The sequence below is a fragment of the Rutidosis leptorrhynchoides genome, chromosome 2 (assembly GCF_046630445.1).
Source record: "Rutidosis leptorrhynchoides isolate AG116_Rl617_1_P2 chromosome 2, CSIRO_AGI_Rlap_v1, whole genome shotgun sequence".
NCBI classification, from domain to species: domain Eukaryota; kingdom Viridiplantae; phylum Streptophyta; class Magnoliopsida; order Asterales; family Asteraceae; genus Rutidosis; species Rutidosis leptorrhynchoides.
Window position 1 is genome coordinate 111,865,866 of NC_092334.1, and position 17,702 is coordinate 111,883,567.

The 17,702-nt window shown below is 34.7% G+C and overlaps 1 protein-coding gene across 1 annotated transcript; it reads left to right on the forward strand.

Moving 5' to 3' along the window:
• Window positions 1-12,961: 12,961 nt before the first annotated feature.
• Window positions 12,962-15,670, forward strand: LOC139891303 (uncharacterized protein C6G9.01c). Its single transcript, XM_071874256.1, has 2 exons — window positions 12,962-13,006; window positions 14,994-15,670. The coding sequence occupies exon 2, from the start codon at window positions 15,011-15,013 to the stop codon at window positions 15,503-15,505; it is 495 nt and encodes a 164-aa protein (XP_071730357.1). The 5' UTR covers window positions 12,962-13,006; window positions 14,994-15,010; the 3' UTR covers window positions 15,506-15,670.
• Window positions 15,671-17,702: the final 2,032 nt, after the last annotated feature.

Below are 17,702 nucleotides of genomic sequence, written 5' to 3' on the forward strand. Positions count from 1 at the left end.
AACCGTTATATATATCGTTTCGAGTTTCTTAATTCAATAAACTCAATTTTATGTATATAACTCATTGTTAAAATACCTAATGAGATACTTGCATATCATAATATCATGTTAACTATATATATAATCATATATATGTCATCATATAGTTTTTACAAGTTTTAACGTTCGTGAATCACCGGTCAACTTGGGTGGTCAATTGTCTTTATGAAACCTATTTCAATTAATCAAGTCTTAACAAGTTTGATTGCTTAACATGTTATAAACACTTAATCATGTAAATAACAATTTCATTTAATATATATAAACATGGAAAAGTTCGGGTCACTACAGTACCTACCCGTTAAATAAATTTCGTCCCGAAATTTTAAGCAGTTGGAGGTGTTGACGTATCTTATGGAAATAGGTGCGGGTATTTCTTTTTCATCTGATCTTCTCGTTCCCAAGTGAACTCAGGTCCTCTACTAGCATTCCATTGAACCTTAACAATTGGTATCTTGTTTTGCTTAAGTCTTTTAACCTCACGATCCATTATTTCGACGGGTTCTTCGATGAATTGAAGTTTTTCGTTGATTTGGACTTCGTCTAATGGAATAGTGAGTTCTTCTTTAGCAAAACATTTCTTCAAATTCGAGACGTGGAAAGTGTTATGTACAGCCATGAGTTGTTGAGGTAACTCAAGTCGGTAAGCTACTGGTCCGACACGATCAATAATCTTGAATGGTCCAATATACCTTGAATTTAATTTCCCTCGTTTACCAAATCGAACAACACCTTTCCAAGGTGCAACTTTAAGCATGACCATCTCTCCAATTTTGAATTCTATATCTTTTCTTTTAATGTCAGCGTAGCTATTTTGTCGACTTTGGGCGGTTTTCAACCGTTGTTGAATTTGGATGATTTACTCGGTAGTTTCTTGTATTATCTCCGGACCCGTAATCTGTCTATCCCCCACTTCACTCCAACAAATCAGAGACCTGCACTTTCTACCATAGAGTGCTTCAAACGGCGCCATCTCAATGCTTGAATGGTAGCTATTGTTGTAGGAAAATTCTGCTAACGGAAGGTGTCGATCCCAACTGTTTCTGAAATCAATGACACATGCTCGTAGCATGTCTTCAAGCGTTTGTATCGTCCTTTCGCTCTGTCCATCAGTTTGTGGATGATAAGCAGTACTCATGTCTAGACGAGTTCCTAATGCTTGCTGTAATGTCTGCCAGAATCTTGAAATAAATCTGCCATCCCTATCAGAGATAATAGAGATTGGTATTCCATGTCTGGAGATGACTTCCTTCAAATACAATCGTGCTAATTTCTCCATCTTGTCATCTTCTCTTATTGGCAAGAAGTGTGCTGATTTGGTGAGACGATCAACTATTACCCAAATAGTATCAAAACCACTTGCAGTCCTTGGCAATTTAGTGATGAAATCCATGGTAATGTTTTCCCATTTCCATTCCGGGATTTCGGGTTGTTGAAGTAGACCTGATGGTTTCTGATGCTCCGCTTTGACCTTGGAACACGTCAAACATTCTCCTACGTATTTAGCAACATCGGCTTTCATACCCGGCCACAAAAAATGTTTCTTAAGATCCTTGTACATCTTCCCTGTTCCAGGATGTATTGAGTATCTGGTTTTATGAGCTTCTCTAAGTACCATTTCTCTCATATCTCCAAATTTTGGTACCCAAATTCTTTCAGCCCTATACCGGGTTCCGTCTTCCCGAATATTAAGATGTTTCTCCGATCCTTTGGGTATTTCATCCTTTAAATTTCCCTCTTTTAAAACTCCTTGTTGCGCCTCCTTTATTTGAGTAGTAAGGTTATTGTGAATCATTATATTCATAGCTTTTACTCGAATGGATTCTCTGTCCTTTTTACTCAAAGCGTCGGCTACCACATTCGCCTTCCCCGGGTGGTAACGAATCTCAAAGTCGTAATCATTCAACAATTCAATCCATCTGCGCTGCCTCATGTTCAGTTGTTTCTGATTAAATATGTGTTGAAGACTTTTGTGGTCGGTATATATAATACTTTTGACCCTATATAAGTAGTGCCTCCAAGTCTTTAATGCAAAAACAACCGCGCCTAATTCCAAATCATGCGTCGTATAATTCTGTTCGTGAATCTTCAATTGTCTAGACGCATAAGCAATTACTTTCGTTCGTTGCATTAATACACAACCGAGACCTTGCTTTGAGGCGTCACAATATATCACAAAATCATCATTCCCTTCAGGTAATGATAATATAGGTGCCGTAGTTAACTTTTTCTTCAACAATTGAAACGCTTTTTCTTGTTCATCCTTCCATTCAAATTTCCTCCCTTTATGCATTAATGCAGTCAAGGGTTTTGCTATTTTGGAAAAATCTTGGATGAATCTCCTGTAATAACCAGCTAGCCCTAAAAATTGGCGTATGTGTTTCGGAGTTTTTGGGGTTTACCACTTTTTAACGGTTTCAATCTTTACTGGATCCACCTGAATACCTTATTTGTTCACTATATGACCGAGGAATTGAACTTCTTCCAACCAAAATGCACACTTTGAAAACTTAGCGTACAGTTTTTCTTTTCTCAGCAACTCTAGCACTTTTCTCAAATGTTCTTCGTGCTCTTGATCATTCTTCGAGTAAATAAGTATGTCATCGATGAAAACAATGACATACTTGTCAAGATATGGCCCACACACTCGGTTCATGAGGTCCATGAACACAGCTGGTGCGTTTGTCAATCCAAACGGCATAACCATAAACTCGTAATGATCGTAACGCATCCTAAAAGTAGTTTTTGGAATATCATCCTCCTTCACCCGCATTTGATGATATCCAGAACGTAAATCAATCTTTGAATAAACCGACGAGCCTTGTAGTTGATCAAATAAGTCGTCCATTCTTGGTAGTGGGTAGCGGTTCTTAATGGTAAGTTTGTTCAACTCTCGGTAGTCGATGCACAACCTAAATGTACGATCCTTCTTCTTGACAAACAAAACAGGAGCTCCCCACGGTGATGTGCTTGGTCGAATGAAACCACGCTCTAAAAGTTCTTGTAATTGGCTCTAAAGTTCCTTCATTTCGCTGGGTGCGAGTCTGTATGGAGCACGAGCTATTGGTGCAGCTCCCGGTACAAGGTCTATTTGAAATTCAACGGATCGGTGTGGAGGTAGTCCCGGTAATTCTTTTGAAAATACATCAGGAAATTCTTTTGCGACGGGAATATCATTGATGTTCTTTTCTTCAGAATTGATTTTCTCGACGTGTGCTAGCACAGCATAGCAACCTTTTCTTATTAGTTTTTGTGCCTTCAGGTTACTAATAAGATTTAACTTCGCGTTGCTCTTTTCTCCGTACACCATTAAGGGTTTTCTTTTTTCTCGTATAATGCGAATTGCATTTTTGTAACAAACGATCTCTGCTTTCACTTCTTTCAACCAGTCCATACCGATTGTCACATCAAAACTCCCTAACTCTACTGGTATCAAGTCAATCTTAAATGTTTCGCTAACCAGTTTAATTTCTCGATTCTGACATATATTATCTGCTGTAATTAATTTACCGTTTGCTAATTCGAGTAAAAATTTATTATCCAAGGGCGTCGGTGAACAACTTAGTTTAGCACAAAAATCTCTACTCATATAGCTTCTATCCGCACCCGAATCAAATAAAACATAAGCAGATTTATTGTCAATGAGAAACGTACCCGTAACAAGCTCCGAGTCTTCCTGCGCTTCTGCCGTATTAATATTGAAAACTCTTCCGCGGCCCTGCCCATTAGTATTCCCCTGATTCGGGCAATTTCTACTAAAGTGGCCCAGTTTTCCACATCCAAAACAAACGATGGCGGTGTTATTGGTTCAGACATTATTTGTCCCTTTAGTTCTATTATGCATTGGTCCGTAGATTTCGCACTTCTTCGCGCTATGACCATTTCTTTTACACCTGTTGCAAAATGTCATGCAGAACCCCAGGTGATGCTCTTCAAATCTTTGGCATGGTTGTTTTTGGTTTTTGTTGCCATTGTTGTTATTGAGATTGTTGTTGGAATTGTTATTGTTGTTGTTGTTATTGTTGTTGGGATGGTTATTGTAGTTGTTGTTGGGACGTTTGTTGAAGTTGTTGTTGCGATTGATGTTGCGGTTATTGGGATAGTTATTGCGATTGTGGTTGTGATTGTTGTTGTTGTATTGGTGACTCTTGTCATTGGTTTCTTCCCACTTTCTCATGACTTGTTTCATGTTAGCCTTTTCAGTCGCCTGCTCTTTAATCCTTCCTTCGATCTGGTTCACTAATTTGTGAGCCATTCGACTTGCCTTTTGTATGGAGGTGGGCTCGTGTGAACTCACATCTTCTTGAATTCTTTCCGGTAACCCTTTTACAAATGCGTCGATTTTCTCTTCTTCGTCTTCGAACGTTCTTGGACACAATAGGCACAATTCTGTGAATCGTCGTTCGTACGTGGTGATATCGAAACCTTGCGTTCGTAATCCTCTAAGCTCTACCTTGAGCTTATTGACCTCGTTTCTGGGACGATACTGCTCGTTCATCAATTGCTTGAATGCTGGCCATGGTAGTGCGTAAGCAGCATCTTGTCCTACCTGCTCGAGATAGGTATTCCACCATGTTAACGCCGTACCTGTGAAGGTATGCGTAGCGTACTTAACTTTGTCCTCTTCAGTACACTTACTTATGGCAAACACCGATTCGACCTTCTCGGTCCACCGTTTCAATCCAATTGGTCCTTCGGTTCCATCAAATTCCAAAGGTTTGCAGGCAGTGAATTCTTTGTAGGAGCATCCTACACGATTTCTTGCGGAATTAGTTCCACTGCTAGATCCGGAGTTATTGTTATTTTGCATCGCAGCCTGCATTGCGGCTATGTTCACAGCAAGGAAAACACTGAAGTCTTCCTCACTCATGTTCAAGTTCTGACGAGTCGCTGGTGCCATTTCCTTCAAAAAATAACCAAAAGAATTGAGTTAATCATATAGAATTTAAGAGTAGTCAATAGTATTTCGTAGCATAATATGAACTCATTTATAAAAGCTTTTTCTTCATAGTAGCGTTTTATAAGTTTAAATTCGGGTACTACCTACCCGTTAAGTTCATACTTAGTAGCTAATATACAATTCAACTACTACAATTCCATATGAAAAACTGATTATAATAATATATCACATACAAATATTCTTCAAACTTATAACATCGCTATATTACATATACATGAAATATAGGACACTTTGATACAGGACAGTTTTGAAGATGAATCTAGTTAATACGCAAGTTGTTCAGCAAAGGAAATAAAGACACGTAATTCATAAGTCCATAAACAAGTCATGCATTCTGGTTTTACTAAGACGCTTCCCATCCTTGGTCTTGTGAAAAATAACCGTTATGACCATTGGCTAGGCAGCATGTTGTAATGTCGTCAAAAGGACGAGGGTTGCGTAATGTCTAACAGCCTCGTAATAATCTAAAAACCTCGTTTCTCACCCCAACTACTAAATCCGTCACTTGTGGGAAGGTTTTATTTAAAAGTTGCAATCCGATGTTCTTTTTCTCACTTTGGTAAGAAGCGAACATCACTAACCCGTAAGCATAACATGCTTCTTTATGTTGCATGTTAGAAGCTCTTTCTAATTCACGAAATCCTATGTTGGGATATGTTGAGTCAAAATAGGTTCTTAACCAGTAGCGTAAAATTGCATTTGGGTTCCCCGAATTTAACGCTTTAAAGAAAACACGGCGTAACTTACGGTCTCCCCAATGTGATATACCCCACTTATCAAAGGAAAGCCTTTTATAAACTAAGGCATTTCTAGAAAGTCTTTCAAATGTTTGACAAGTTAATTTCGCCATAACTAAATGTGCTGATGAATTCTGACCGACTCTAGACAAGATTTCCTCAATCATATCCTCTGGTAGATCTTCTAAAATATTCGGTTGTCTACCCTTAACGTCCATTTTGTTTTTATACTGTAAAACAGACAAGGATTAGATTCGTAAAAGATAATTAACAAACAATACAAGCAATTTTTACATAGAACATAAAAGTACAAGCACACTACAATACATACAATACACAACATGATTACAACCCTCTAATCTGAATCGCTGGTTTATTCTTCTTCGGACTTGGTTCATTTTCCTAATTTTCTAGGGATATATGGTGCTCCTCTAATACGAGCTGTCGTTTTCCACAATGGTTTAGAAAAACCTGGTGGTTTAGAGGTTCCCGGGTTATTGTTACAATTTAGGAAATACGGACGTTGCCGATACATATAAAGTTCATCGGGGTTGGAATCAGATTTCTCTATTTTTATACCTTTTCCCTTATTATTTTCTTTTGCTTTATTAAATTGGGTCGAGGTAATTTCTATAACATCATCGGAATCCTCATCGGGATCCGATTCATCGGAAAATTGGTAATCTTCCCAATATTTTGCTTCCTCGGCGGAAACACCATTGACCATTTTTAACTTTGGTCCGTTGGTTGATGATTTTCTTTTATTTAATCGATTTACTATAGGTATCAATATTTCTTCCTCCGGAACCTCTTCTTCTTCCGGTTCCTCCTCTTCCGATTCCTCCTCTTCCGGTTCCTCTTCTTCCGGTTCCTCTTCGGGAATTTGTGAACCTTCCCAAAATATATTCGACTCTTCATTATTATTAGGTGAATCGATAGAATTTGTACTAGTGGTAGACATCTATCACACAATATCAAGCACATTAAGAGGTTAATATATCACATAATATTATATGTTAATAATGTATAGTTTCCAACAAAAGTGTTAAGCAATCGTTTTAAAAAAAAAAACACGGTCGAAGTCCAGACTCACTAATGTATCCTAACAAACTCGATAAGACACACTAATGCAATTTTCTGGTTCTCTAAGACCAACGCTCGGATACCAACTGAGATGTCCCGTTCATATTGATTATAAACGTTCCATATTAATTGATTTCGTCGCGAGGTTTTGACCTCTATATGAGACGTTTTTCAAAGACTGCATTCATTTTTAAAATAACCATAAACTTTATTTTATCGATAAAGGTTTAAAAAGCATTACGTAGATTATCAAATAATGATAATCTAAAATATACCGTTTACACACGACCATTACATAATGGTTTACAATAAGAATATATTACATCAAAAATAAGTTTCTTGAATGCAGTTTTTACACAATATCATACAAGCATGGACTCCAAATCTTGTCCTTATTTTAGTATGCAACAGCGGAAGCTCTTAATAATCACCTAAGAATAAATATGCTTAAAACGTCAACAAAAATGTTGGTGAGTTATAGGTTTAACCTATATATTATGAAATCATAATAATAGACCACAAGATTTCATATATCAATATACATCCCATACATAGAGATAAAATTCATTCATATGGTGAACACCTGGCAACCGACATTAACAAGATGCATATAAGAATATCCCCTATCATTCCGGGACATTCATCGGACATGATAAAACAACATCGAAGTACTAAAGCATCCGCTACAACGGATGGGGTTTGTTGGGCCCAATAGATTTACCTTTAGGATTCGCGTCAATTAGTAGACTGGTTTACTAATTCTTAGGTTACCAAGTAAAAGGGGCATATTCGGCTTCGATCGTTCAACCATAGAAAGTAGTTTCATGTACTTGTGTCTATTTTGTAAAATATTTATAAAGCTGCATGTATTCTCATCCCAAAAAATATTAGATTTTAAAAGTGGGACTATAACTCACTTTCACAGATTTTTACTTCGTCGGGAAGTAAGACTTGGCCACTGGTTGATTCACGAACTTATAACAAATATGTACATATATATCAAAGTATGTTCAAAATATATTTACAACATATTTTTATTACGTTATAATGATTTTAAGTTTATTAAGTCAGCTGTCCTCGTTAGTAACCTACAACTAGTTGTCCACAGTTAGATGTACAGAAATAAATCGATATATTATCTTGAATCAATCCACGACCCAGTGTATACATGTCTCAGGCTAGATCACAACTCAAAGCATATATATTTTTGGAATCAACCTCAACCCTGTATAGCTAACTCCAACATTACTGCATATAGAGTATCTATGGTTGTTCCAAATAATATATATACATGGGTCGATATGATATGTCAAAACATTTGCATACGTGTCTATGGTATCCCAAGATTACATAATATATTAGAATACGTGTATAATACAATATAAGTTAGCTAGGATATGATTTGTATAGAATTGTTACAATATTTTCCGTAGCTACAACAATCAAAAAATATCCAATCTTGTTTTACCCATAACTTCTTCATTTTAAATCTGTTTTGAGTGAATCAAATTGATATGGTTTAATATTGAACTCTATTTTATGAATCTAAACAGAAAAAGTATAGGTTTATAGTCAGAAATATAAGTTACAAGTCGTTTTTGTAAGAGGTAGTCATTTCAGTCGAAAAAACGACGTCTTGATGACCATTTTGGAAAACATACTTCCACTTTGAGTTTAACCATGATTTTTGGATATAGTTTCATGTTCATAAGAAAAATCATTTTCCCAGAAGAACAACTTTTAAATCAAATTTTATCATAGTTTTTAATTATCAAACCCAAAACAGCCCACGGTGTTACTACGACGGCGTATGTCCGGTTTTACGGTGTTTTTCGTGTTTCCAGGTTTTAAAACATTAAGTTAGCATATCATATAGATATAGAACATGTGTTTAGTTGATTTTAAAAGTCAAGTTAGAAGGATTAACTTTATTTGTGAACAAGTTTAGAATTAACTAAACTATGTTCTAGTGATTACAAGTTTAAATCTTCGAATATGATAGTTTTATATGTATGAATCGAATGATGTTATGAACATCATTACTACCTTAATTTTAGTAGATAAACCTACTGGAAATGAGAAAAATAGATCTAACTTCAAAGGATCCTTGAATGGCTTGAAAGTTCTTGAAGCAGAATCATGACACGAAAACAAGTTCAAGTAAGATTTCCACTCTAAATAAGATTGTTATAGTTATAGAAATTGAATCAAAGTTTGAATATGAGTATTACCTTGTATTAGAAAGATATCTTACTGTAAATAAGAAAGATTTCTTGAGGTTGGATGATCACTTTACAAGATTTGAAGTAAGCTAGCAAACTTGGAAGTATTCTTGATTTTATGAAACTAGAACTTATAGAATTTATGAAGAACACTTAGAACTTGAAGATAGAACTTGAGAGAGATCAATTAGATGAAGAAAATTGAAGAATGAAAGTGTTTGTAATTGTTTTTGGTCGTTGGTATATGGATTAGATATAAAGGATGTGTAATTTTGTTTACATGTAAATAAGTCATGAATGATTACTCATATTTTTGTAATTTTATGAGATATTTCATGCTAGTTGCCAAATGATGGTTCGCACATGTGTTAGGTGACTCACACGGGCTGCTAAGAGCTGATCATTGGTGTGTATATACCAATAGTACATAAATCTAAAAGCTGTGTATTGTACGAGTACGAATACGGGTGCATACGAGTAGAATTGTTGATGAAACTGAACGAGGATGTAATTGTAAGCATTTTTGTTAAGTAGAAGTATTTTGATAAGTGTCTTGAAGTCTTTCAAAAGTGTATGAATACATATTAAAACACTACATGTAAATACATTTTAACTGAGTCGTTAAGTCATCGTTAGTCGTTACATGTAAGTGTTGTTTTGAAACCTTTAGGTTAACGATCTTGTTAATTGTTGTTAACCAATTGTTTATTATATCTAAAGAGATGTTAAATTATTACATTATCATGATATTATGATATATAATATATCTTAGTATGATATATATACAGTTAAATGTCGTTACAACGATAATCGTTACATATATGTCTAATTTCGAAATCATTAAGTTAGTAGTCTTGTTTTTACATATAAAGTTCATTGTTAATACACTTAATGACATGTTTACTTATCATTTATCATGATTAAACATAGTGTATCAATATCTTAATATGATTCATTTGTATTTAGTAAGACGTTGTTATAACGATAACCGTTATATATATCGTTTCGAGTTTCTTAATTCAATAAACTCAATTTTATGTATATAACTAATTGTTAAAATACCTAATGAGATACTTGCTTATCATAATATCATGTTAAATATATATATAATCATATATATGTCATCATATAGTTTTTACAAGTTTTAACGTTCGTGAATCACCAGTCAACTTGGGTGGTCAATTGTCTATATGAAACCTATTTCAATTAATCAAGTCTTAACAAGTTTGATTGCTTAACATGTTGAAAACACTTAATCATGTAAATAACAATTTCATTTAATATATATAAACATGGAAATGTTCGGGTCACTACAATTTTCAGCTGGAAAACTATAGGATGATGGGGCTGCTTTGTTGAACAATATCAACAGTACTATAAACGCCAAAATTAAGACTAACATGTCCTCGTGTATAAGACGACGATCATCTCTTACGCATATATGATAGATTTCCCTCAAAATAGAATATTCATTTCAAACAAGCCGAATGTAACTTAGATTTCTAGAGCAATGAACGAAATGAACTATGATTATTATTGTGGAGATATGATTATCATAAAAAGAGTAGCTTACATGTCTAGAGAGGGCTTCCCTGATTTGACATCATCGCTTTCAAGAATTATTGGAAAATAGTCTTTCTATCCTATTGTAGCAAAACTAATAAAGATTAGTAAAACAAATCAAAAAATGAATGGCCATACAATTTGTTTACTTGTTTCGACCCATTTATTTGCAGAAACAATGTTGTAACTGTTTTTACATAACTGGTTGTACCCTACAATTGGAGTTACATCCTCATTGATATAAACCCTGCAACCCAAAAGTTGATATCTTGTAGCATATTGACAAAGCCTTGATATCTTGTATTAAATATCAAATATAAGCCCAGGGACAAGAAAATAATACTTACAGAGTGTTATATTGACATTATGGCACTATTTATTCAGGATTTCTGCATGTAATGATATAGAATTTGGTCACCCCTTTGTTGGATCCTTCAGTCATCAATGGCACTAATAATGGTAGCCCAAAGCTTCATTATGTAAAAGTTAGTATACTCATCTGGTTCCGTTTATGATTCTCGTCCAATCAACTGAAGCTGATTAAAGTGCAGAAATACCCACTAATTATACTTTTTATTTATATTATTTAATAAAGCAGAATCCTAACAATATAATATAAATAGAAATGAATTCATGAGTTATTAGAACGAAACTAAAGATATATATACAATGATTGTAATTCAAAGTAATTTAAAGTATGTAAAAACATGTAAACAATCAAACTTTGTATTGAAGTTAAAATGAGAATTTATCGTGCCGACGTCATTGTTACTTTCAATTCAATATGTCGAAGATGGGATTAAACCTGTAAATACCACATTACAGTTATTTTTTTGCATATAGATCAGGCATAATAGATTTTTGAAGATGGCGACATGTTACAGAATAAATGAAGAAATCGTCAACCCTAATATATTGATGAATTTGATTGAATACTTACATAGCTTTCCGAAATACAAAGCAACTAAGATAACTTCATGAATCGAGTAATCAAGAATCAATATTTCAACGAATATAATGTCATCAACATTAAACAACAATTGCCACAAACCAATTTTTATCAGCAAAAAAAACCCTGAAAAGTATCAACATAATCATAATTTCAACTGCTAATACTATACGTCATCGCATTCTAAAAAGACAACCACATTAGAGATATATAAAACAAAATTGTATTACCTTATAGTCATTAGTCATTAGTACATGATTCACACCTAAATCTCACAATGGAAGATTCGTTGCCTACTTGTCAATGGGTCGCTCTATTTTTGTTCTTGTTATATCAAGTCTTCTCTTAGGCTAGTTTTTGTCATAGCTGCACTTATTGTCATTGTGAGATTTATGTGGGTTTCATGTACTAAGTTACATGCTCTGTAAAGTTTATTCATTTTTTATAAATCATTGCCTTTCCCAATTTATAAATCAATTTGAAAAATGTTCCGGTTTGGATCCCTATAATTGCAACTGTAATTTATACCTACAGGTAGCGTCATAAGGTTGCAGATGGAGGTTTTTTTTGTGATGAAGTGTAATAAGGTTGCAGTTGGAGGTTTTCTTTATGAAGGTGGAGCATCAGTTACTCGATCGCGTCTTTTGGGTTGGTTTTGGGTAGTTTGACAATAAAGAATTAAATAAAAAATAAATAAGGGCATTGATGGTAATTAAGGTGAGTAACTGCCCGGATTTTTCTTAATGATGCCATAGGGAATTTAAAGGGCTGAGATCAATTTATTTGATACTCATCTAATGGTTGAAGTTTTCTTAATCGGGGATTTTTGAATTAATATGTCATCATAATTGTTTTCTTATTATAGATAAGAAAGATGTAAGATGTCATTTTAATTATTCAAATTATGTTACATTTTTTTTTTACTTATTAAATAAAACAAATTATTAAAACAGAACAAAAATTAAAAATTAAATGACACGTCAGCATTCCACTAACCCACCCACACCACCAACTCACACCACCACTACTCCACACAACTAACCCACACGTCCTAATCATTAAAAAAAAAAATTTCAAAAAAAACTCACCCCCAACCACTACAAATAGTCAAAAAAAAGTTAAAAAAAAAAAAAAAAACCCCAATCCACTAAATGCAAATAGTCTAGACAATGGAGTTCAAGCTCAAGGGGGTTTAAGTTTCTCGCCGCCGCCTCCTCCTTTTCCTATCTCCTACTTCCACTCTCACCTGACCGGGAATCGGACCCGACTCGGACCCGCTCAACCGGTATTTTTATGTTCTCTTTAACTCCAATTTACTTACCTACTTGTTATTAACTGCTACCACAAATCAATGGTTTACCTCCATAATATTCTGTAATCTAATTATCTCTTTGTATTTATGATCGCAGAAATCAAAATTATCCGCTACTTGATCCCTTTTCAATTTGAATCCGTAAGTTTTGTTTCCAATATCTGATTTTTAGTAAAATTATTCTACTTATCCTGCAGTAATTGAATCCCCCCAGGACCCTAGGTCCCACCCTTGAATCCGATTGGTATTTTGAATATTGTTAATCAGTGCCTGTAAGGTGTTCGATGAAATGCCTGTTAAATTTATTGGCGTTTTTATGTGTGATTAACGAAGCAAGATGCGTATATATTATCGTAGTTTTTGTTATCTTGTTTAAGATGTGTACTGTTGTGCATTTCGGAATTCAAATGCCAGACCTTTGGCTAAAAACAAGCGAAAGTATTGGTACTCTAGAAAGGTTGAATTTTGCGAATTTTGTAGCATCAATTGTACCTGATATACATATGTCTACAAGTCTTATTCTCTAAGTATGTGTATTTATATACCTAAAGTATGTGCTTGTAAGCTACAACATTAGGTGCTATCCAGAATGTTTTACATTAATATTTTGAGATAATATTGAACCCAATTCAGTTTAAAATAAAATGTGATATTATAGCCAATAATTGTACAAGTTTTACATGTGATTATCTGTGAGCACTTATCTTTGGTCTAAAAAATGTTATTCTTCTTGGTGTTCCAATTACCCCCATTACTGTTGGGGAAATATGGATTAGTGGGTAAAGAATCAACAACCGGATTGATACTAGAATCGCGTGAACACTTTCTTAATAGAGTATTTCGACCCACTTGGTCACGGGTTACACGAAATCACTATTAGGATAAGACTAGTATGAACAATCGTCTTGATCAAAAGATAATTGTTCCTTGCAATTGTAGATTGTATAATCTGCAAGTTTTGTGTTGAAAGTGTGTTAGACATGTTCAAAATCTGGAACATTGTGTAAAGTGTCTAACCATTCATATGGAAATGAATCCATATGTTTATAATTGGTCAAAAGGTGTCTTTGAAGAGTCACACCTTTTCATATGAACCCATACAATGCTTGGAATGTCACACCCATGTATTTGTGCTTAAACAAGTCCAAATACATGAAAAAACCGTTCATAAATGTCCTTGAACAACCCCATAACGTTTGGAGTTCAAATGTGCCTTTTGGGTTGAAAAAGCACCTTTTCAGCGAACCAGTGTTAAGCCGCGCCGCGGGCTAACAAAGCATCACACTTGAAAATACTCCAAAAACCTCGACCTGAAATTTATGCCTTAAGCCGCGCTGCGGCTTAACCTTGTCCAGCAGCTCAAATTTCTTTCTTACGGTTTTTCGTGCGTATGGCCTTTTCAAGTCGCGTTTGACATTCCTTAAGTTCCAAATGTTATTTCCAAGCTCACTAACATAACCTCAAACCATTTTACACTTTACGAACGTGCACTCCACACTCTCCAAATCCGTGTAGCGTTTCAATGGTTCGAGCACTTTCAACTTAGCAATCCAATCAACTAAAATGACGTTGGATCATGCTAAAATCACCAACAATTACGACAGACATAAACCCGATATTTTGACTAAATCTTTGTTATCTGTTTTGAAATATATATATGGTTTGCAGAATGAAAGTGGAGACTGGAGAGGAAGATTGAACAAAAAAAAAAAAAAAAAAAAAACTTATGTTAATCTTTTTACTATTTGGCTTTTGAAACATGTTAGATCAGATTGTATGTTTGGTTTTAAAACGTGTGATCTGATTGTATTCTTGATATACTAAGTACGTAGGTTATTTATGCTCATTGTAAGATATTTATCTCATTTTAAAAAAATTCAGGAAAAAACCGGGTCTCGACCCAAACCCGACCCGATCGCGATTGGGTTTGACCCGTTTGGACTCGTTAAAAAAGCTGACCCATTTGGATTTAACCCAAACCCGACCTGGCCTGATTCCCACGTCTAATATAGACTAAAGTTATTCTTCCTTATGCTAAATAAGTTTTTGCATACATGAGAATTTGTAATGGTTGATTTTGATGTCGTGTGTTGAAACCTTTGTATCTTACAATAATCATAATTTGCAGATTTCGTGATTTGGAAAATGCCGAAAAAGAATTCATCTAATACATCCAAACCAGGGCTAAAGAATCCTGCAGTAGCTAGTTGGGAAATTTCGAAAAAGAGTTCATCTAAACAACCCAAACCGGCGCTACAGAAACCGAGTGTACCAAAGGAGAAACCATCTTCTACGACAGGAACATTTGGACAGGAAATCGATGATATATTTTCCAAAAAAAGAAAGAAACCTGAGCAGCAGAAGACCAAAAAGAGGGTACAATCTGTCGCTGGGAAGCCAACTAAAATGAATAAAGAAACGGGTGAAGATTCAAAAGATGTTTCGTCTGTGACCCGAAAGAACAAAAGGAATAACTCTGAAGGGTCTAATGTTGATATGTTTGAAAGTGAACAAACAGCTAGACCTAAGAGGAAAACAGCAGATGGTTTAGCGATTTACAAAGAAGAGGAGTTGGGAATTGGTAGGGCAGATGCTGGAGGTACTCGTCTTTGTCCTTTTGATTGTGATTGTTGTTTTTGATCGTAATTTAATACGACCAATTTGGTATTAAGGATAGTTTAGACTTGAAGAATTGAACTGATTTTGTAATTAACTTGATGGTCTTTAAGTCACAACCTTGGCATTTATATGCATTTGATGGCTGAAGAGATATACCTGTATTGTATCCGTTTACCCGTTTCTTTTTAACCGTTAAAAGAAAATCTTTCTGTTTACTCTCTATGCATTTGATATGTCAACTTGCATGTTACTATTTACATTAAGGTTATGATCTCATTGAATGAATGATATATATAAGTAGAGCTGTAGAGATATCAAACAATTGTAGTCTTTTGAACTTGATTTTTTAGTCCTTTACTATTGCGAAAGTTTAAGCAACTTTACTACTAGTATTACTTTCTTCAATAGTTCTATTAGATTTAGAAAGCCATTTAGTTAGTACACAAATTAACCGACAAAAAATATGTAGGGGTGTACTCGACGTTTTTTAAACTTAGGTATCTAATATAATCCGAGTAATATACATATAAATTTATTTTTACTATAAATATAAATATATGTAATTTATAAGACTGACATATAATTTAATTTTATAGTTTATTTTCTCTTGAAAATTGTAAAAAGATTACTTTCCTTTACTCTGCTATAATTCTAATTCTATAAATAAGAGAAATTTCTTATAACCTTCAAAATCATAAATCATAAACGCAAAAACATTAGAAGCAGCTAAGCATGGATGATGAATTACCTTCCAACATCATATTTGAAATCTTTTCAAAAGTACCTGTCAAATCTTTACTCCGTTTCCGGTCCGTATTGAAACAGTGGCGTGAATACATCGACGATTCATACCTTCGAACCATTCATCACGAGCGAGATGTACAACCACCCACACCAATCTTGTTCCATCAAGTCCATAATGATTTAGGTCGACCATACACCCTATTTATCCACCTCACTGAATCTAAACAAGCTAATATCCATGATCATCGTGTTTTAACGCCAAAAAAGACCCTGGTGTTTGAGTTTGCGTCTATATCTAGTGTTCTAGTTCATGGTTCTTGTAATGGGCTGCTTTATTTTTCTGAAATTTTTTGGGCAACCAAATTGGTTGTGATCCATCCTATATATAAGGAAGGAACATTATGAGTTGCCTGTGTTACCTCGCCCACTAACTCGTTTTCAAACCACTAGGATAAGTGACTCGTGCGGCTTGGTTTTGACGCTTTCGCCCAAAATTTTAAGATGTGTGTAGTTTTTAAGAATCTATGCACGATGGTGCACGTATTTGGCACAAACTCATGGCGTAAGATAACTAAAGTCCCATCTTATCCTGTATCTGGTGCAGCCGTATTCGCTCATGGTTGTTTGCATTGGTTGGTTGGTTATCATGACAACGCAACCAGAGAAGTCGTATGGTTGAATGTAACACAAGAGGAATTTGGGTTGATAAATACCCTAAAACAATAGGCGTCCGTAGTTATTATGACCATTTGGTTGATATAGCCGGTGAAGTTGGGTTAGTGTGTAATAACCCTAATCGTAGAATTGATATTTGGATATTAAAGCAAAAGGAATGGGTGTTGTATTGTTCGTTCGGAATGAACTATCTTCCTGATGGACCGACAAAGGTTTTAGGGTGTTGGAATAAACAGGGTGACATATTTTAGTATCTATTTATGGGAATAGAAAGCTATGGTTTCTCGTTTATCGTTTAAAAAGTGGCATTTTTAATTGCTTAGATGGATTTGATGACGGTATTATGATGTATTACGATAACATAATTTGCCATCATCGGAAGCTTCCATTCAATATGATCAAAAGAGAACGAAAAATATTCTTTTGAGTATGCCTAGACGAGTACATTTTGTTCTTAATAACATTATAATTGAGGTTAATTAGTTTTAATATATTAAGTTCCTAGTCAGGTTTGGACATATGGCATCTATGGCTGTATATTCATGGTTGACGTGTTTTATGTTCGACATATATACGCATAATTTTCATCGATATACATTGTTTTTGTTGGAGATATGGAGAACTTTAAACAATTAGAGGGAAGATTCCAGGAAATTCACATGTAGCTTCCACGAAGCTGTCAGGAAACTCACATGTAGCCTCCATGAAACTGTCAGGAAACTCACATGAAGCTTCAAGGAATTGTTTTTAGCTTACTCCTTAAACCATTCTATAAATAGACCCTCTTGTAACTCATTGT

Coding starts and splice junctions, on each gene's coding strand:
- LOC139891303 (XM_071874256.1), top strand. CDS start 15,011: ATGCCGAAAAAGAATTCATCTAATACATCCAAACCAGGGCTAAAGAAT.